The sequence below is a fragment of the Rhinopithecus roxellana genome, chromosome 11 (genome assembly GCF_007565055.1).
Source record: "Rhinopithecus roxellana isolate Shanxi Qingling chromosome 11, ASM756505v1, whole genome shotgun sequence".
Lineage (NCBI taxonomy): Eukaryota > Metazoa > Chordata > Mammalia > Primates > Cercopithecidae > Rhinopithecus > Rhinopithecus roxellana.
Window position 1 is genome coordinate 136,243,469 of NC_044559.1, and position 21,411 is coordinate 136,264,879.

General features: G+C 50.0%; 1 protein-coding gene across 1 annotated transcript in view; it reads right to left on the reverse strand.

Annotated features, from left to right (window-relative positions):
* Positions 1 to 21,411, reverse strand: part of TSPAN15 (tetraspanin 15) — a 55,308-nt gene that overhangs the window by 20,526 nt on the left and 13,371 nt on the right. Inside the window, exons 2-3 of the mRNA XM_010362822.2 lie at positions 1,849 to 2,034; positions 510 to 584 (exon numbers count right to left, since the gene is read on the reverse strand). Coding sequence (XP_010361124.1) covers positions 510 to 584; positions 1,849 to 2,034 — 261 coding nt within the window. The remainder of the gene's footprint in view (positions 1 to 509; positions 585 to 1,848; positions 2,035 to 21,411) is intronic.

Genomic DNA, 21,411 nt, shown 5'->3' on the forward strand with positions numbered 1-21,411 from the left:
CAACTCAGCAGCCATGGTAAAATATAAACTGGGTCACATCGCTTCCCACATAAGACTCTCCAAAGTTTCCTGCCACCTCTAGAAAAAACTCCAAGCTCCTAACTCATGGCCTACAAGGACCTCTGTGACCTGCCTGACCAGCCCTTTCGACGTCACCTTCCGCCCCTCTCCACCCCACCCATCCTCAGCCACATGGCCTCCATGCTGTTTTGCTCACATGCTAAGCTCATTTCTGCTCAGCTTCCCTCTGCTGGGACCTCACTCGGCTGGCTCCTTTCACCATTTCAGCACAGTCCTCCCATCTCCTCCCCAGGCACTCTCATGTCAGCCTGGTTCATTTTCTTAGTCACTGCTTTACTTGTTCAGTGTCTGTCATTCTCTTTTAGCAGAATGAAAGCTCCATGGGGGTTATCTGCCCTGCTCACTGCTGCACCCCCAGTTAACAGCCTAAGGCACCCACAGTGGGTGCTCGGTACACACATGGCCGACACACAAATCCACAGGCCTACCTGGTTCCGGAAGGTCAAGGCCACCACACCACCAATGAGCTCCATGATGAGGCAGATCCCAAGGATGTACATGAACTGGAAAACAGAATTCAGAGACTCACCTGGAGAGGGGCGGAGGGCATGTGTGGGGTACAGGGGATGTACCATCTGCTCCAACAGCAAGCACAAGGAGAAGCGTCCCTGGGGGAGCTCCTATCAGCTCCCAGGCCTCTGCGCCTTCCTCCCGTGAGAATGTGGACGTGGACAGGCAGGCCCCAGGAAAATCTGTCTCTGGAGCCGGAGGGCGGGAAGAGTGACTCAGCTGTCCCAGCCAGATCGTCACCTCCATTTGTCTTGGGGGTCTATGTGGAAGAGCACACCCTTCCCCCACCACCATAAGGAGAGCTGGACCTCACTGCCACTGAGCCAGAGGGGCTGGGCCTGGCGTAATGGGCAGGCTGGGGCAGTATTTCCAGCTCCCCACAGAGAGCCCTCAGATGTGATTTCCCAGATCCCCCAGAGTGGGTGAGGGGGATGGCTGAAGCTTAGAGGATATGCACCCCCACCTCTGCCCTTTACTAGAGAGCAGGCATTATCCAAACTGATTTCGGCAACTCCCAGCCTCAAGTAGCACCCAAACCCGGTTTATAGAGGATTGCAGGGGCTTCCCATATGGGGGGAGACAATGAGGTCAAGAGACACACAAGTGCAGAGTGAATGGATCTGCCTACTCACTACCCCCAACTTTGGGGAGTCATCCCTCACCCCACAATAATGGGATGCAGATAGGATTGACTCCCCATGCCCCATCCCAGAATGGGCACATGGCCCAAGCCAGGCCCACCAGAGTCCTGGGACTTTGGCCAGAGCTGGTAGGGAAGATTCCCTGAAATCTAGAACCATAAGGACTCTGCTGGCCTGAGGCCAGCAGTGACCACCGCAAAGGGGGCAGCCCCGGCTGGGAGGGGCTGGGGAGATTGCGCAACCCTTCCCAGTGGCGCCATCTAAACCCCTGGACCCAGTGTGGGTTTGCTGGTTGCATGAGCTAATGACTCACCACCACCTCCTTTTTTTGTCTTTCCTTGCTCTCATTTGAGTGTGGTTTTTCCTACTCACAACTGAGCATCCAGATGAACACAGAGTTTAAGTAAGGGCAGTATTCCAATCAGCTTTAACATGCAGAAGGGGAGGTGGCCCGGGCACTCTTGGGCCAGTGTGATCAGATGGGCTGATCTAAGGAGCTCTCTAAAGGAGGTGGTTTGAGGCAGGGACCAAAGAAACTGAGCTGCCCAAGGGCACAGGGGCAAGCGCCCCAGCTCTCCTGGGGAGTCCCAGCTGAGGGGTGGTGTGGTCCACTCACTGTCTGAAGAAGGTACAGGTTGTCACGGAGGGATGCCAGCACACCAATGAAGGAGACCATGAACATGACGACGCCCAGGAGGATGAGGATGATGGCTGGAGCCAGGAAGGCACTTTCAAGGGTTTTATATTTCTGCCGCTCGACCTCTGCATAGATGCCCACAGACAGGACCAGGGCCCCGATCAGCTGCAGCAAGGAAACAGAGGGTGAGAGAGAGACTAAGGTCACTTGATTTTCCAAAGCAAACAGTCATCTGGGGCTGTGGTACCTGCTGTGTGGGAGGCTTCCCCCAGGTTACAGCACATAAAGGGTCCTGTTAGTGGCTGAACTGTTTCCCCAAAATTCCTCTATTGAAATCCTAACCCCCGGTACCTCGAAATGTGACTATATGTGGAGACAGGGTCCTTAAAGAACTAATTAAAGTTAAAATGAGATCACTAAGGTGGCCCTAATCCAATATGACTGGTGTCCTTATAAGGGTAAGAGATTATGATACAGACATGCACAGAGGGAAGACCGTATGAACACGCAGGGAGAAGGCAGCGTCTACAAGTCAGAGACAAGCCTCGGAAGAAATCAACCCTGCAGGCTGGGCACGGTGGATCACACCTGTAATCCCAGCACTTTGGAAGGCCAAGGCGGGCAGATCACGAGGTCAGTAGATCGAGACCATCCTGGCTAACACAGTGAAACCCCATCTCTACTAAAAATACAAATATTAGCCGGGCGTAGTGGCAGGTTCCTGTAGTCCCAGCTATTCGGGAGGCTGAGGCAGGAGAATGGCGTAAACCCCGGAGGTGGAGCTTGCAGTGAGCCGAGATTATGCCACTGCACTCCAGCCTGGGTGACAGAGTCAGAGTCCATCTCAAAACAAAACAAAACAAAACAAAACAAAAAAACCTTGCCACCTTGATCTTTGACTTCTAACCTCCAGAACTGTGAGAAAATAAATGTCTGCTCTTGAAGTCATTCAGTCCGGTACTTGATGTTATGGCAGCCTTAGCAGACTAATACAGACCCAATCTGGAGATGCCACTTTAGAGGAGAGTACAGATGGGTTAGGGGAAATGCCACTGGCTGGAGGGTCAGAGAACATGGGTTCGAGCCCCAGCTCTGCTACTTGCTAACCCTGGCCTTGGACAGGCATTTCCATGTGATTCTGTGTTCTCATCTGAAAGACAGGCATGAAGACATTCATTTCTGCACCACTTATACCACGGCTTTCGTGAGAGAATGAACGTGGAAACACTACAGACCTGGAAGTGTGAGGCTGCCGTGACATGTATTAAACAGGCAGGTCACCCAAAAAACATTCCAGAAGTGCTCAGGGTGACAGATATTTCACATAGTACCATAACACAGAATTTACTTTCAGGATGACCACAGAGAAGGCCAAAGGTTGAAGCAGGAAGAATTTTGAGGGAATTCGCAAGTAGAATCCCTCACTCTCAACTTTTCTAACAGTGGACATGCTGTTACAGAACACCCTATAACTTTCCACCAGGAAAACCCAGGCTTCTTGTTGCTTGTCAACTGCCATGTGTGCTCACCCCAGGGCCTTTGCACAGGCAGTTCTGACTGCCTGGAATGCTCTTCCCCTGACACCCGCATGGCTCACTCCCCCACGTCCTTCTCTTCTTTGCTCAGTTTCCACCTGCAAAAGGGGGCCCTTCAGGGCCACTTTATTTACAGATGGGAAGTTCCTCCCCGTAAAACTCCTGATCTCATTTCTCTTTTTTATTTTCTCCTTAGAACTTACCCATATTTAACATACTACACTATTTCTGGTTGGTTTTTTTTTTTTTTTTTTTTTTTTTTTTTTTTCAAATTTGTCTTCCTCACTAGAACATAAGCTCCAGGAGGGGTTTTTCAATTGCTTCGGGCATCCCCAGCACCTAGACATTCTGACACTGAGGAAGTAGAATCAGCATTTATGATCAACATCTGCTAAATGAACAAGATCTGGGCTTTCCAACAGACCCTCTGAGTTCAAGTCAGGCACTGTCTACCCAGTTCCCTGACTGTCCAAGGATTCTGACTTTCTGGGCCACATATTCCAAAGGGCAGGGACAAGTCATCAGATAACTGGACTTCTCCACTAAGCTGAAGGCAGCATGGGAGAGTAAGTGGAAGACACGGTGCTGTCAGCTAGAGTCCAAGGAAAGGAAGGGATGATACAGACAGATGTTGGTGGGAAGTGACATGAGCATAGCCATCCCAGTGTCACCATGCAGAACACCGAGGAGGCTGCCCCTCCAGCCACTCACAGGGCTGCCTGAGCCTTAAACTGACTTCATGGGTCTCCTTACTGATCATCAATGTCCTCAAGTAGATGTCCATGACCTCCTTCTAAAGAGAGCTAAATCCTGAGTAAAAGGAAGTGACTGCTTCCTCATAAGCTTTGATGCCTGACAGGGAAGCTAGAAGTCAAACAAGCAGACAGAGCTTATGCAGAAACACAGGATAACAGAGGATTACCAGGAAACCATCTCACTTGGATCCAGTACGTTGCTATGTTTCAAGGCTAAGTGCCATTCTCCTTGGCTTGAAAATTAATCCAGGATTAGTGAGACCCTTCCCCCAGTCTAGAAGGATGCCTTTCCAACACACGGGCCAGGAGGGACTCAAGACACTGACAAGCTCGGCCACCAGTCACTTACTAACAAGTTGGCCTTAGAAGGCAGGACACACACACACACACACACACACACATACACACATACACACATACTCACCCTCTACAGGAAAATGGAGACCATGAAAATATCTACTTTCGGTAAAGAAAGGTAAACCAGAGACTATCCGGTCAGTCATACTCCAAAACTCAGAACATGGAGAAATCACTGCTCGAGGGCAGCCTAAGTGCCCCAGGTCCTCGGAAAGCAATGGTGAGCAGCCTTTAAAAAGCCAAGTCCAGGTTGGGCACGGTGGCTCAAGCCTGTAATCCCAGCACTTTGGGAGGCTGAGGTGGGCAGATCACCTGAGGTCAAGAGTTCGAGAGCAGCCTGGCCACCATGGCAAAACCTCATCTCTACTAAAAAAATACAAAAATTAGCCAAGCATGGTGGCACGTTCCTGTAATCCCAACTACTCGGGAGGCTAAGGCAGGAGAATCGCCTGAACCAGCGAGGTGGAGGTTGCAGTGAGCCAAGATTGCGCCACTGCACTCTAGCCTGGGTGACAGAGCAAGACTCCGTCTCGAGAAAGAAGAAGAAAAGAAAAAAAAAAAAGGCCAATCCCCCTCCTCAGTGACTCCACCCATGAGGAGTCACTCACTAAACTCAACCTGGACAAATAAAAGAGCCCTGAGGCTCATCCACCTCAAAGCAGAGAATCATGGTTAAATAAGAACCCCATAGAGCATGGAAGTTTTCAGAGCCCAGGCATGGAGTGAATAAAATATTCAGGGACTCGGGTACTTGAAGGTGGCAGAGATAGGGTTTTATCTTCCATTTTGATGAAAAGCATAATCCTCACCCTGTCGTGGAACCAACACAACTATTAAATCTTAACATTTTCAGAACTGGCCCAATATACTTTTGGAAGTTCTGTGTTCCCTGTTGTAAAAAAAAATCCTTTTCTTCCCTGGCAGGATTGGGACAGCTGACATCCTTCCCCGTTCCCCTGCCCCCAGCCTGTTCCCATCCCTCCTTCCTGCCTGAGGCTGTGCTTCTGAGTGAAGGTACTCTGCTTTGGAAACCATCCCCCAAATACCGGAGCTGCCACTGGCCCCAATGCTGAGCACAACTGACCCCAACCCGCTCCATAAAGGCAGTCAGTGGCTTCTTCTATTTTTACAAGCTCCCCAGAGCCCTGGGACCCACTCCAGAACACCCTTGCCAGCAGAAAACAAAACTTCCCTTGCTCTGATCTCACTCTCTGCTGTTATAAAGCATTGCCATTTCCTTGCTAGTTAGCCTTGAGACATTTCCAGACCATAAACCCCATGGGAAAAGCTCCCAAAGCAAATGTAAACCAAGGACTCCCTCAAGCCATCCTAGGCCCTATTTCTCCTGGTCTAGCAGAAGAAGCTGCCACCCCAACCCTCCCAGCAGCCTGGCAGGCAACTCCCAGGCAGCTCCTCATACAGCACAGGCCTCTCTGGCCTCCACATTCAAGTGCCCCCAAGAGCAGCAGGCATGGGGAGAGGCCGGCATAAACCTTCCCAGGAACTTTGAAATTTCCAAATGATATTTACATCTCTGATGACATCAGTTTATCCATCTGAGGATAAAATTTTCTGTCAATGCCAGCATGCAATCCCATCCGCTCCACTCTGCTAATTATAGCCTTCCACTAGGCAGCTGGCCACTCAGCTCTAGCACAGGAAGCAAATGGCCCATCTGTCAAGCAGGATGGCCTCAGCTAAACAGGGCTGGGGGTGGGGGGCACACGGCCATGCCCATTTAGGGCCAAAGAAGTAAAGTGCAAGCTGCTGGCAGCCCACAGCCAAGCCCAAAAGCCCAGGCTTTGTGAAGCACATGGCATCTTCAACAGGCTGCAGAGGAGCCCTGTGGCCCCGCATGAACCAGGCCTGAAAGTCCCCTCTGAGCCCTGCATCCTGGAACCCTGCTTCCTCCTGTGCAGGGAGAGGCCCAGCTCCAGGCAGCTGCTGGGAAGCAGGAGACTCTGTGAGGCATTCCAGCACCTGTGCCTCCTGAAGGAAGCATCTGGTCACCCGTCCTGGCTGGCTCACCACAGCTGGGGCAAATCTGTGCTTAATGAGGACCTGCAAGGCCCATTTTCAGCCCCAAAAGGCAAATGCTAGGCTCTGTTGTGTTCCAGGCCCTGTATTACTCTCTGTAGGCTCACAAGGGGCCAGAAGACTATTGAGAAGGGAGGGTAAGAGATGCTGGAACTGATGGTCCCATGGATGGAATTTAGGGAGCTTTCAAACTGGAGATGGAGAAAAATTCACATCTTTACTTTTGTTTACCTCTAACTGAACTATCCCTTCCATGTGGGATGTGGCAACAAACTGAAGTAATATTAACAGCACCTGCCATTTTGTCAGCAGTAGAAATCTCATATCTTAAAATGTCATTTACATTCCTCATTACTTCAAACTTACGATAGTATTCGACTCACTGCGAGTCACTGCTAAATCTTGTGATTGAATGAACTGATAAAGTTGCACATTATTACATCAAAAATTTGGTTGTATAAAATGTTAATAATTGTATCCTACTATAGTTGGTTTCTTTTGTAACCGTGTGTATTTCATTTTATGCATTTAAGTATCCTGTTCTGAAAAAGGATCGATCCACAGGCTTCCCCAGAGAACCAAAGGGTCCCTGGCACACAAAAAGTAAGAACCCCTGGTTTATAGGAAGCAAATATCATTCCTGCCATGGAGAGGTGAAGAGGGCTCTAGGAATTTGAATGAAAGTGACAGGGAAGAGGGAGAGTGCAGGACTTCAGGATGAGCCCCCTGTCAGAGCCCGCAGTTCCTGGAAGGCCCTGAGAACCACTTCATTCTGCAACCGTCTCATGGAGCAATCGAGGTCCAGGGCTCCATGTTGGGCCAAAACAAAGCGCTTTTCATACTTTCTAGCTTGAAAGGGGGTGGGGAAGAGCTAAACTCCAAGGCTTGAGAGAGGTTTTGAATAAAGTGAGACTAGCAGGGGCCCCTCCTCCTGCCCAAAGAAACCCTGCACCTCCCTTCCTGAGGCCCTCTGCCCCGAGGCCCATCCTACCTGGCCGCGCGGGCCAAGCCCACCCTGCAGACAGTCACCTGCTCTGCACACTGCTGCCCCAGCTTCTCCTGTCCCAGAGCAGGGTGCTGGCGGGAGCAGCAGAGGCAACAGAGGAGGCAGGAGTTCTGGGCCTCCACGGGTGAGCTCAGTACCCTTGGCCGTGTCACCTCCCGCTTGTGGGCCTCATTTTTCACCTGTAAAACAGTAAAGCCTGTAGGCTCTTATAGTGATTATTCTGTGCCACTATCCTGTCAGGGGTCATACCTGCATCATCTCATTTCCTTTCATCAACATACCCCCTCAAACACCCAAGAAACGACTCATCTCGTTTCACAGACTAGGCTCAAAGAGACTAAGCAGCACAGAACCCATGAGAGAGTCAGGATTCACAACCAAAACTCGTCTGCCTGGCCAGCAGAACTGGGGGGAAAGAGGTGTGAAACACCTTTGCAAAATACAAAGCCGACAATAGCAGAGCAGCAGTGCTGAAAGAACTTCCTAGATGATGCCAACACCTAGTGTGGTATCCACGAGCCACATGTGGCTAGCAAGCTCTTGAAACGGGGCCCTGGTACCTGAGGAACTGAACTTTCCATGTTATTTTGCTTTAAGTTAAATTCGGCCATAGGTAGCTGGTGGCCACATTTTGGACAGCACAAGTCTAGAGTGTCTCTCACTGGTGCTGCCCCTCACCACTCCTTCAAGGTTCCTTTCTGAAGGTAGATTCCATCCTTATAAAAAGGTGGCTGGGTGCGGTGGCTCACGTCTGTTATCCCAGCACTTTGGGAGGCCGAGGTGGGTGGATCACAAGGTCAGGAGTTCGAGACTAGCCTGCCCAAGATGGTGAAACCCCATCTCTACTAAAAATACAAAAATTAGCTGGGCGTGGTGGCGCACACCTGTAGTCCCAGCTACTTGGGAGGCTGAGGCAGGAGAATCACTTGAACCCGGGAGGCGTTGGTTGCAGTGAGCCAAGATCGTGCCACTGCACTCCAGCCTAGCTACAGAGTGAGACTCTGTCTCAAAGAAAAAGAAAAAGGCACATGCTTCAACCCTCCTGCCACAAGCTAGGGAAGGCTCAGCAAGTGTTCACCAACTTACTCAGGAGAAAACAGTCTTCTCTCCTACATCGCCAGGGCAGCTGGGTTCCTGCCTTCCCACTCCCCTTTCCTGTAAGGAAAGCAAAACAGACCAAGGATAGGAGGCCCTGGCCGTGCCCCCAATCCAAACTGCTATAGGGCCCATTCTGTGTCCCCTAGGGAGCACCAGCCCCACCTCCAGAACCACCAGGCTGTACTCTAAGCTCTGGGGACACTGAACCTCCATCCCACTGACCTGGCCCTACTTATGCTTGAGGAACGGGGCTCCCCCACAACCCCAAATCAAAGCCAGCTCTTGAGAAAGCAGCAGAGGCTGCCTCCGGCTGCCAGCAAAGACGCATTCACTTATCTTTGTCACTAGTACTTTGCTGTCAATCCTGCCTTGATTCTGGACAGGACTTCTCACTTTATAAAAACTGGACATCAAGTACAGAGAACCTAGTTAATTGTAATCCTTGGTCCCTGACATTCTCTGAGACGGCCTCTTTTGTTACTTTTTTTTTTTTTTTTTTTTTTTTGAGATCCTTTAGGCACTGTCTGTGCCTAAACAAACCTCCTTATTGTAATGACTTCAGTTTTACAACACATCATGCCATCTGGTAGGCCAAGTCTCTTCTTCCCGTCTTCTTCAGAAGTGTCCTAGATATTCTTAGATCTCGAATCTTCCATACACATTTTAGAATCATCTTCTCAAGTCTCAGGAAAAAAATCAACTGAACTGAACTTTGATTGGAACCACAACGAATCTATAGATCCGTTTGGGGAGAAATGGCATTTCTACTCTAGCAGGTCTTCCTGCTCCTAAATGGAATAAATAGTAAATAAATATTTATTATTTGTAAATTATCCCTTTATTAATATTATTAAATAAATAATCCCTCCTTAATTTATGTCTTCTTTAAAGAATTACGGCTTCTTTAACAACAGTTCTCATTGCCTCCCTCAAGCTTTCCATGGTGTCTGAGCAGAGCTGGAGAAAGACATCTGAAGTCTTGGGTTCATCAGTTCAAAGGTGACAAACATGGCCTTTGGAAAACAAACCTCTCTAGGAAGCAAAGTGGGCACACCAGTCTGTTTTGCTACCCCTCCTCTGTTGGCAATAGTTGCAGAAACTTGATTTAAGACTCCCACAGGCACACAGCACATTCCAGGCTGTGAAGGAGCTAGGCTGGGAGTTTTGCAAACCCCAGTTATTCAATCCAGCCAGGGCAGAGAGTGGAATTTCTCATCCAGGACAACCACAAATGAATGAAGTACAGGGTGGGAGTGGGGGTGGCATGCCTTGGGCTGTTTTGGGGAAGAGTTTGGGGACAGGCAGGTAGAAGCGGTAGAACAAGTAAGTGACCAAGGCATTCTGAGACAAGATGCAGAGCAATTACTTCCTCCTGGGGAAACCAGAGAAGGATTCTGAAGGATGCACGGAGTTTGACTTCATGCAACTGGACCCTCCCTGAGCACAGGGACTGGCCCAATATATCTGCTGGAAGAATAAATCTGAGAAATGGTTTATGGCTTCAGACGCCTGTAAGCCCAAAGAAGGAACTCTGCAATGATCCCAGTTTGGAACAGCGCCTTCCAAGGCTTAAGGATAAGAATGACTCATGGTTAATCGGAGAACCACAGAAACAGCCATGGGAAGGAGAGTCAAGAGCGACTTCATCTCCACCCAATATCCTCCTCGCCTTGCTTTTCTTTCCCCTCACTCTCCAGACCTCTCTGTCTCTCTCTCCCCACCTTCCATGTGTCTGAACCAAGAGAGTCAGAGCCTGCCTCCCAGGGCTGTGTCCCCAGCGTACATGGGTAATGGTGTCTGGTGATTTTGTTCACAGATCTCAGCCCCGGGTGGACCTCCGGCCAGGCTCCCACAGACCCAGCTGACTGAGTAGCCAGAGGTCAATCAGAGCAGAAGACAGTGCTCCCGGATGCACCCTGGACGTCTGGCCCTGGTGGTGAGACAGGAAGCCCCAGCTCAGGCCACTGCCGGCAGCATCCTCTGTCTGGGGTTGGAGCTCCAGCTGAGGGGTAGGAATGGGGAATGGAGGCTGAAAGTCTGGGAATGGGCTTAGGGAGCCCAGGAATGAAGAGCTGGGTGGGGTGGGGCTTGCTTCCTCCCAGGGTAACCTCTCACGGGTATATTCCTGTGTCAAAGCACTGCTGGTCACCCCTCCTCCTCCTTCCTCTGGCCAGGACTGTGTCCCTCTGCAGCCCACAGCACCCAATCAGCTAAGCCTCCACCACTCATAACTGTAGGCCGCCACCAGCAGGAGTAAGATGGCCCAGGTCTTCCTTCTCTCAGACCCTTTGAAAGGAGACACGGGCTCACAGAGATGATGACAGGAGACCTTTGTCCTATACAACAGCCTCCAGTCCAAGGTCCTGGCAGCCTTTCGGAGCCCACCCTGTCTGGGAACCGCTCCATGCATCCCCTGTTCCTCCACTGGCCTAGGGTCTTCCCTAGAGACTGCCTGAGAGTTATCCTCATGGGGCCCGAAGTGAGGGCAACAGGAGTTCCAGGGAAGGGGTCTGGGAGTGCCCTGTGGTCTCACTCTCCTGACCCCTCTGGGCTGCCGAGACCAGAAGCCACCATGAGGGAGAGCCATCTGAAAAGGAGCAGGCGGTGGGGAGAGCAGGCGCGGGGAGGAGGTGGGCGGAGATGAAGGGAACTCCAACAGCAGGAGCCGAGGATGTGAGGCTCAGTCAGAACTGCCGGCTCCCGGGAGACACCTGGCTGAGTCGGGCATATATAAACTATCTCTACACAACTTGGGCAGTGCTAAGACTTATGATTATTTCATGGATCTTGTTTTTAATGTCAGATGTAGTTCTCTATATAAAAAAGATATGCATCAAATTGCTTTTTACATATGTGGCCCTTGGTTTATTCTTTCCCCCTTTGCATGGAATCCCACATCTGAACTGTACCCTTTGCCCCTGAACTATGGATAGAAGGCAGAGGAGGCAATCAGATCTCAAGTGTCTGGAATGCGCAGGGCCTTAATGAAGATATAGGGCCCCAGTTCAAGGGCTCATGTCTCCAAGGAGGACAAAGGGGAAAGGAAAGGAGCACTGGGCAGCCGGTCACATGGGCACCCTAGGCTCCAATCCCAGCTCTGCTACCAACTCTTTGTGACCTTGGGGAAGTCCCTTACCTTTTCTGAGCTTCAGTTTCCCAGTTGGCATGACAACCCCAAGGGTTGCTCCACTGCTCTGGGAGTCCATGGAAACTCCCCTCGAATCCTGGCACATAAGCAGACTGCGGGCGGCGCGTCTCCTCCTCTCTCCCCACACACTGCTCTGACTCCGCCCCCACGGGCTGCCCTCTGCTCTCCCACTCGGCCCAAGGATGTCACATGTCTGTAAGGGTAAAACCCTAAAGCAGACAGTAATGCCTTCCCTCCCCAGCCTTGATGAAGGCACACACCTCCAGCACTGCCTCCCATAGCAGCCTCGGAAAGGACATGGTTTCCTGGAAATAATAAAGCCAAAAGGGGCTCATACCCATCCTCCAAGCTCAGCTCAAAGCCCTCCTCCCATCGCTTGAGCCCAGGAGATCACGGCTGTAGCAAACCATGATCGTGCCACTGCACTCCAGCCTGGGTGACAGAGCAAGATTCTGTCTAAAAACAAGAAAATGCCCTCCTCCCATGGGAAGCCTTCTTGGATCACCCCAGCTACAGGGATATCTCTCCACTTCTGAATATCTATAAAACCAACAATGGGAAGCCCTTGCTGGTAGTGATATTGACAGCATTAACTATGCTCTTTGGACAGAGAATTCCAGGTATTTCTTATGGACAGCATGCAGGACATGGTGGCAAGATCCAGTAACACACATACAACTTTGCCCTCAGCAACTTCACAGTCTGCACATACTATGCAAATGCATTAGGATGTCCCAGAAGTTCAAAGAAGTTTGGTGGCTTAGTTACCAGACCACACTCTCCTCATGGAAGCCAGACAGAAAGTGGTTAGGGCCCAAGCCCGTTCACAATGGCCAAATAAACCACAATATCCTGAAGCCAGATGCCACGCAAAAGCTCCTGGCACCCAGCAGGCACTTAGTAAATGTTACTTCTTCCCCAATAACCATGTAGTGCTGTTGTAATGCTGACATTTCAAAACCCAAGTCAGAAGCCAGAAACCATTTCCCCTTCAGACCCACTTTGCTTCAGGGTTAATTCCAGGGGGAGTCCCTATTCTGAATTCCAAGGCAGCACTCACTGATTCCACATACATTAAGCACCTCTTATGTAGCAGACATTGGGAATAAGCAGATGAGTTCCTGTCCTCAAGAAGCTCTGTCTGGTGAGAGACCTACCAGCACATCAACACATGTGGGAGTCATCAAAACCCTGGGGTAGATGGGATCAAGTGTGCAAAGGTGCTGGAGAGAAGGAGACACTAAATGAGAAAGGCAAGATCAGGGAAGGCTTCCTGGAGGAGGTCATGTTTGAACTGAGTCCATTTAATGGACAAGCAGGAATTCCTAAGGTGGACAAGAGGGATAAGGAGTTCCAGATGCCCATGAAGGTACCACAGGAACAGCAGGTCAGGTCAGCAGAGCTGGAATCAAGGACAGGCAGAGGACAAGGGAAGGGGAGGCAGACAGGGAGGTTCACAGAAGCCACAGCACCAAGGCCAGGTCTCATGGGTTAAGCCAAGAAGTCCATTTATTCATATGACATCTACGGACTGAGTGGTTGTTGCACACCAGGCATTATTTAAAGCCAATGGGTCTCAAAGTTTTTGGCCTGAGAACTCCTTTTCATTCTTAAAAATGTTTGAAGATCTGAAGCTTTTGTTTATGATGATATCCATCAATTATTTACCATAAATTAAAACTAAGACTTATTTTAAATATTTATTAGCTCATTTAGAAATAACAAGAGTCAGCTCGGAGCAGTGGCTCATGCCTGTAATCCCAGTATTTTGGGAGGCAGAGGTGGAAGGTTCACTTGAGTCCAGAAGTTCAAGACCAACCTGGGCAACACAGGGAGACCTCATCCCTACAAAAAGTAAGAAGAATTAGCCAGGTGTGGTGGCATGGCTCTGTGATCCCAGCTACTTGGGAGGCTGAGGTGGGAGGATGGCCTGAGCTCAGGTCAAGACTGCAGTGAGCGGTGATTGCAACACTGCACTCCAGCCTGGGTACTAGAGTCGAAAGAGGGGAGGGGAGGGGAGGGAGAGAAGGGAGAGAGAGAGAGAGAGAGAAAAAAAAAAGAAAGAAATATTGATTTATATGTTAAATAGCGTATTTTTTTATTTAAAAAATTCCCCCCAAAAAACACACAAAAACTGAGTGAGCAGAGTGGCGTGGGCTCTGCATGTTTGTAAATGTTAACGTCTGGCTGCTGAGAAGGCAGCTGGATTCTCAGATCTGCTCCTCATTGGCTCCATTGCCACATCGAGTGTTCAGGTGCCTCTGGAATACTCCATCACATGCTCCCGAGAGAGTGACAATAAGAGTCTTAGTATTACTATGAAAGTGGTTCTAGATGCAAGAACACCTGAAAGGGGAACCCAGAGGTCCCTAGACCCACTTTGGGAGCTACTATTTTAAGAACTGGATGTGCAACAAGAGCAATGAAAGAAAACCACAAAAATCCCAGATTTAGTGGAGCTCACATTCTACTTGGGGAGAGGCAAATATGTAAGAATAATATATACCGTGCTATGGTTATAAGTGCTACCAAGAAAAATAAAATGGGGAAGAAGGCTAGGGAAGCTGGGGAAAGCGGCCATCAGTGTGGCCAGGGAAGGTGACATTTGAGAAAAGACTTGGAGCAGAGGAGGCACCAAGCCATATGGATACGTGAATGAGCATCCAAGCAGGCACCATGGCCTTGGGATGTGCCTGTGTTTTCAAGAAACAGCAAGGGGAATGGAGCTGCTGGAGAGGGAGCATCTAGGAGATGAGGCAGTGGGCTGATCAGGAAGGAACTCTGAGGCCACTGAGAAGACTGACTTTTGCTCTGAGTGGGTGGTAGGCACTGAAAGTTTGCAGAGAAGTGCTCTGTTGCAACTGTGATCTTATTTTATTTTAAATAATTGAGACAGGGTCTTGCTGTGTTGCCCAGGCTGGTCTCGAACTCCTGGGTTCAAGCAATCCTCCTGCCTTAGCCTCCCAAGTAGTGCTTGCCACCACGCCTAGCTGTGATCTTTAAATGAGTTGCTTGGACTGCTATGCCAAGAGACTGGGAGATGGAGGTGGGATGGGCCGGTCAGGGAGCTACTATGGTGACCAATGTGAGGTGACAGTGGCCTGGACCACAGTGGGCATGTGAAGGGTGTCCAGAAGCAGGCAGTGTGTTTTGAGGCTGGAATAGGGAAATAATTGAAATAATTTAAGCAGGAGAGTCTCATATTCAGATTAACTTTTAAAAGTTCTTTCACCAGAGTGTTTCACATCAGCCTATGTGTTCATCATGATGGGGAAAGGTGCCATTGCAATGGAAAGGGCTGGTCAAGTTCAGGATGGCCAACCATGGTGTGGCCAGATAGCACACACCCCCTAATGGGATATTCTGTACCTCCCACTGCACCCCCTGTGAAATGCTCCTGCAGGAAATGTGTGGCATGAACCTAATCATGAGGAAGCTGTGAAGCTCTGAAGCAAATCCAGACATTCCACAGATCAAGTGGCCTGGAGGCTTCAAAGAAGTAAGGACACTTCAAAATAAGTAAGGATAGTGTAGGCTGGGGGAAATTAAAGAGACATAGAGCCAGAAGTAATGTACGAACCTTGGGTGGACCCTGGATCGGGTAAAATATCAGCCACAAACGACATTTGGGGAATGAGGTGCTTTCCAACACCATCAGCCAGTTCTCTGATTCTCTTGAGAGACCAGCTGGGTGTCGTACAATGTAATTCAACCCTGACACCATCTACCTGGAGTTAGCATCAGATCCCACAGGTTAATATGCTCAAGCCCACGAGATTAGGCTGGGCATGATGGCTCATGCCTGCAATCCTAGCACTCTGGGAGGCCAAGGTGGACAGATTGCTTGAGCTCAGGAGTTTGAGACCAGCCTAGGCAACATGGCGAAACCTCATCTCTACAAAAAAATACAAAAATTAGCTGGACGTGGTGGCGTGCACCTGTAGTCCCAGCTATTTAAAAAAATAAAGTATTATTAAAAGTAATGGCAAAAACTGCAATTACTTTTGCACCAACCTAATACTTGGGAGGCTAAGGTGGGAGGATTGCTTGAACCTAGGAGGCAGAGGTTGCAGTGAGACAAGAGCAAGCCACTGCACTCCGGCCAGCCTGGGCGACAGAGTGAGACTCTGACGCAAAAAAAAAAGCCTACAAGATTGCCTGACCTTCAGATGCCAATCACAAGTCCAGGACTCAAAGTCTGGCTGTAAGTCAGGGGTTCCCACAACCCCTTCTCCAAGTCTGATAATTTGCGCGAATGGCTCACAGAACTCAGGGTTACTTGTATTAAACAGTTTATTACAAAGAATACAACTCAGGAACAGCCAGGAGGAGATGCACTGGGCAAGGTGGGCAGGGAGCTCCCAGGCCCACTCTGGGCCCACACCCACCCCTCAACACCTCAGAGAGTTCCCAAATCCAGAAGCTCATCTAATCTCATTGTTCAAGAGTTTTTTCTCTTCTACTGGTTGAGAGTTGGAAAAAAAAAAGTTTTACATAGAGCTCAATCTCCAGCCCCTATCCCCCACCACCCCCACCCTTTCTGTCCAGCCTGCAGGAGAGGCTGAACTGTCCAACCCTCTAATTATTTGGTGTTTCTGGTGATTTGCCCCATCCTAAGGCCATCTAGGACCTTCCCCTAAGTCATTTCATCAGCGTAAACTCAGGTGTGAGGAAATGGGCTCACTATTAATAACAAAAGGCATTCTTATCAGGAAATTCCAAGGGTTTTAAAAGCTGTGTGCCAGGAACTGGGGACGAAGAACAAACATATTTCTTACAACACAGGAATGTCATAAGAAATGTATGTAGGACTGAAAAGTTTGATTTCACGGTGATTTTTTTTTTTTAATCAGATGGACAGCAGTGGTGTGAGGAAGAATGCCCTTTCTGGGAAGCCGAATGCTGGGGTATTTAGAGGAGTGGGGTCACAAACCATTGCAGTCTCCTTGTAGCTAGGCTGGCAAAAAAAAGAAATGGTGTATTTAGAGAGAGCTGTTAAGACAAGATGTTCACAACCGATAACTCAGAGGTGGGCAGATGTTCTTTGAATTCTTCCTTCCATTTTTCTGTGGGTTTAACTTAAAAAAAAAAAAAGTCCATTTCCCCTATCGCAGCTTGATACAGGACGTATTGATTAGGGGATACTCCAGCCACCTGATAATGCTCCCCGTCTGGTATGAGAGAAGGGGGCTCTCTCCACCCTACCCCAGCCTACCCCAAGCATCAGAACCAAGGAACAAAGAGCCGCTGTCCCACACATCAGAGCACTAACTTTCCAAGAGCCATGACCCGGCCACACCAGGGCACACTGGGTCTCCCCAGGCAGGCTGTGGACAGCCAGCTGGGGGTCTTTCAGTCCTTTAGAGCATCTTTCCCCAGTGCCTGGCACGCGGCCCAGTGTGTGCACCTGGTGATTAAGGGTGGAGATTCAGGGAGCCTTGGGTCTGGCTTCCAGACACCGATCAGCTCTACCAATGAGACTGTGGGGGAGGGGGCGGGGCCTGGAGTCTCGTGGGTGGGGACAGTTTTCCAGGCAAGCCTTTCCTAATCGGCTTTCTGAATTTCCCCTAAGCAACGAAAGGAACCAGCTGGCCCCCGTAGGTCTTGGATCAGGGACAATGTAGGCAATTAACAAACGACAGTCCCCACCAGGACCCCAGAACCTATAACATTCAGGGTCTCAGAGGTCACCCCTCAAGTTTCAGATGCACTGGGCCATTTTTTATCAAAAAGAAACCAAAAGCAATGTATAAACTGTGATGCTGCGTCCTGATTTTTTTTAATGCGCTATGAGAGATGTTTTAGGGACAATTAGGTATGCTTTGGCATAAACTTAGTATTTTCTTAGGCATGATAATGGTTGTGGCTATAACTATATCCAAGAATATTCTTTTACTTTGTCTATAGCAAGCAAGTTCTATGTTTTCCAAGAAGAGGTTTTTGTTTTGTTTTGTTTTGTTTTGTGTGTGTGTGTGTGTGTGTGTGTGTGTGTGTGGTTTTATTTTGTTTTGTTTAGAGGAGACAAGGTCTCACCCTGTTGCCCAGGCTGGGGTACAGTGGTATGATCATAGCTCACTGCAGCCTCAACCTCTTGGGCTCAAGCGATCCTCCTGCCTCAGCCTCCCAAGTAGCTGGGACTGCAGGCGCATGCCACCACACCAGGCTAAAGGAAGAAGTTTATTTACTACAGGTTTCAGTCTTCCTTTGCCTAAAACTCCAGACCAGATTCAATGTCATCAGGAAACTCTCAGTGGCCACAGGCAAGGGTCAGCTCACCAGAGGCCTGGATCTGGTGGCCTGTTCTGGCCTGGAATTAATGCCTAAACCAGATGTTTCACTAACTGCTACCCTGGAGCTAAATACAGGCTGTAATGGCAACCCACCTATTACACATCCAAGTGTACCTATTAGGAAACAGGGTGCTGAGGGCTTTAGAACATGCTCCTCACTGCATGGGGAAGAGGCCTGGAGGAAGGGAGAGGGAGGGTCGCTTGTCACCTTAAATCCTTTTCTCCTCTGCTTTAAGAAAATCAGAACAAGAGAAGATGCATGCAACAAGCCAACATGACTGTGAAACCCTGTGCAGAAAGCGGCAGCCGGGAAAGGAGGTAAATGTCAGGAACAGGCTCCCAGAGGGCTGGTGCTGATGCGACCCAGCAAAGAACCCAGGCCAGCTGGAGGTGCTGGACCACTTACGAGCTGCGTGATGCTGAACAGACCATCTCCCTCAGAGCGCCAACTGCCTCTCCACTGTGACATGGGAATATAATGGTCACGTGAAAGAGACTCTGAGGTGGCGAAACTCCTTTGTAAACGTAAGATGCCGGACCATAATGAGAAGTCACTTCCTTAACAGTCAGCAGGACACAGACTGTGTTAAGTGTCTGCACCTAACCAGGAGGTGCCACACTGCCTACGTTCTCAGAAAAGAGCTGGAAGGAACCACTGAGAACTCCCAGTATCTCCCAAACTCCAGCCATTCTCTTATCACGTCTCCACATGGTCAGGTTGGCCAGCTACTTGCATTATTATTAACTCCATGTTTTAATAAAACCTCACTGGCTTTTCTTACTCAAGTAAATATGGTCCTGACCTAAACTAATCAAGATCTACACAATCACAAGTTTGAAGTACTAATTATTTTTTTAATACACATCACACTTCCCACATGCATATTAAAATGTTTAAATGTTCCCCCATGGCCCATCTACAATCATCTCGTGCACCACCAGGAATCAGCGCGGGGACGCTGATCTGGCCCAACCCCATGATTTTGCAGATGGGAATCTGAGGCTGAGAGAGGCTGGCACTCCCACCAGGTCACACCGCAAATTAGCCCTCACTCAGCAGCTGCGACCCGGGTCTCCCATCTCCCAGGCCAGTGCTCTGTCCGCCACAGGCTGCCCTCCCTCATCAGGAACAAGACTTCTCACGCCCTGGCATATCCTCTCCAAAAAAAGAAAAATTTAAGGATGCATTTCTGAAGGACAGTGATGCTGGCCTCACTTCTGCCTTCCTGCGGATCCAGAGAGCCAATGGGACCTGGGCCCTGGCGTCTGGTGCCACTTCGGGTCAGCTTGCTCCCTCCATCCCAAGGTGGCAACCGGCCCACCTCCCTGGGAGAGCCTGTGGCCCCTGCCCTGGGGAGCTGGTGCTACTCCAGCAGAGATACCAGTCCCTGTGTTAGCAATGTCTTGTAACTTCTACATAAAGTTACAAATCTAACCGGGATGGCCTTCTGGAAGCGCAGAGCCTCGGGGAGGATCAGAGACACCCTCATGCTTAGAACATGTTTGATGAGTGACTAAATGACCAAACCAATGGACAAACAACACATCCCCAAAAAGTCCATCTCTCTAAGAAAAGTTCTCCCAAGAAAGAAGAACAAACATCTAGGCCAGGAAGGAAGCGGGTAAGTCCGCCGAGAGAGAGAGGCTTCACACCCCACCTCCAGTTCTCACGAGTGAGTTACCTAACTCTCTGAGCATCTCCTTCCCAAGTGCAAATGAGGCAAGAGCAGCACTGTCTCTTAGGCTGCTGGAGAATGAAATGAGAGAATGGCTAGAAAACAGCTCAGCCCAGAGCCTGGCACACAGGAAAAGCTCGTTTTAACTGTTAGTTTTAAAGACAATATAGGACAACCTAGGAGGATGCAGAAGGCACAACCCAGCTAGACAGAGTGTGGGGGAATTCCTGGCTGAAAAAAAGTCAAGTTTCATTCCATGTGAGGCCAGCACCAGGAGACCACAGTGGAGAAGGAAGATACTGTAGAAACAAACAGGCTGGAAGTAGGCCCCACCCCATCTCAGGGTCTGTGGGTACCTGAACAACTCCTGCCCTCCTCTTGTCTCTGCTCTCAACATGAGTCTACCTGCCTAGTGGTTGGAAAGCCAAGCGGCCACTGCACCCCCAGGGGAAGCCCACAGCCCAACATCCTGAAGCTAAGTGTCTCTGCCACAGCCTCCTGGGAGCCTCTGGCCAGGCCTGCTTGCTCCACCCAGATCACAGAATGTCTGCAGCTGTCAGAGCATGCTGCTAGGGCTCAGTGAGCACCAGCTTCTCAAGGGGACAGGGACAGGGCTGGCTCATCTGTCCCTGTGAGCTGGTCCCTCCCGGGTCAGAGGCTGAGTCAGAACCAAGCCAGAGACATGAACAGGGTTCCCTCAGCCTGGGTTCCGACCCTGCAGGGAACATTATTCTCTTCTCTGTGAGAAGTCACAAGTCAGCACTCTGTCCCCACACCCTGGCTGGAGAGGAAGCTCCTGGTTTGAAACCACTGAGTAGTGTCCATTGTCCCCCCTGCACACTAGAGATTGTCCCATTGGCAGAGTTTTAGAACCAGGGGCACATGCTGGGTAGCATGGGGCTTGGTTTCCTTCTCTCTGAAAGGAAGGGGTAGCACTAGATGCCCTCTATGGCCCCTCAAAGTTCAACCCACTGGAAGTCCAGGCCACATTCTAACTGCCCCACACAATGGGTGACGCTCCTGTTCTGAAGCTGTCAGGGAATCCCATGTTTTACAGCTCAGCTTGGCAAGCAGTTTTGATTTAACTGTTTTCACAGCTGGCAAGTCCTTCCCGAGAGCTAGCTCGCATCTGCCTTCCTCAGTTTTAACCTCTTTCCATCAGGTGTTCCTTGCAGAGGGGAAGCCCTAAGAAACCAGCTGTAGGGCGTGGCCCCCTGGCCTGAGGAGGGGCCAGAAGCCTCACTCCCCATAGTCTCACTCCTCCCCCAGCCCCTCTGTTCTCGCCCCACTCCTTCCCCCTTGGTTTTCAGCACAACCCACAGAAGGAAGGTGGTTCTCGGGGCCCTGCTCAATTGGGCCCCTCCCTAGTAAGGCCACCTGCTGAGGCAGAAGGGCTTGCATTTTCCTATGGCTGCCCGAACAAATGACCACAAATGGGGTGGCTTAAAACAGAAGTTTAATCTCTCACCGTTCTGGAGGCCAGAGGCCAAGGTGTCTACTGAGCCATACTCCCTCCAGAGGCTCTAGGGGAGGAGCCCTCTTGCCTTCGCCAGCTTTTAGTGGCTCCCAGAGTTGCTCGGCTTGTCTGCCTCCGTCTGCACACAGAAGGCCATGTACTCAGTTCCCTCTGTGTGCTCATG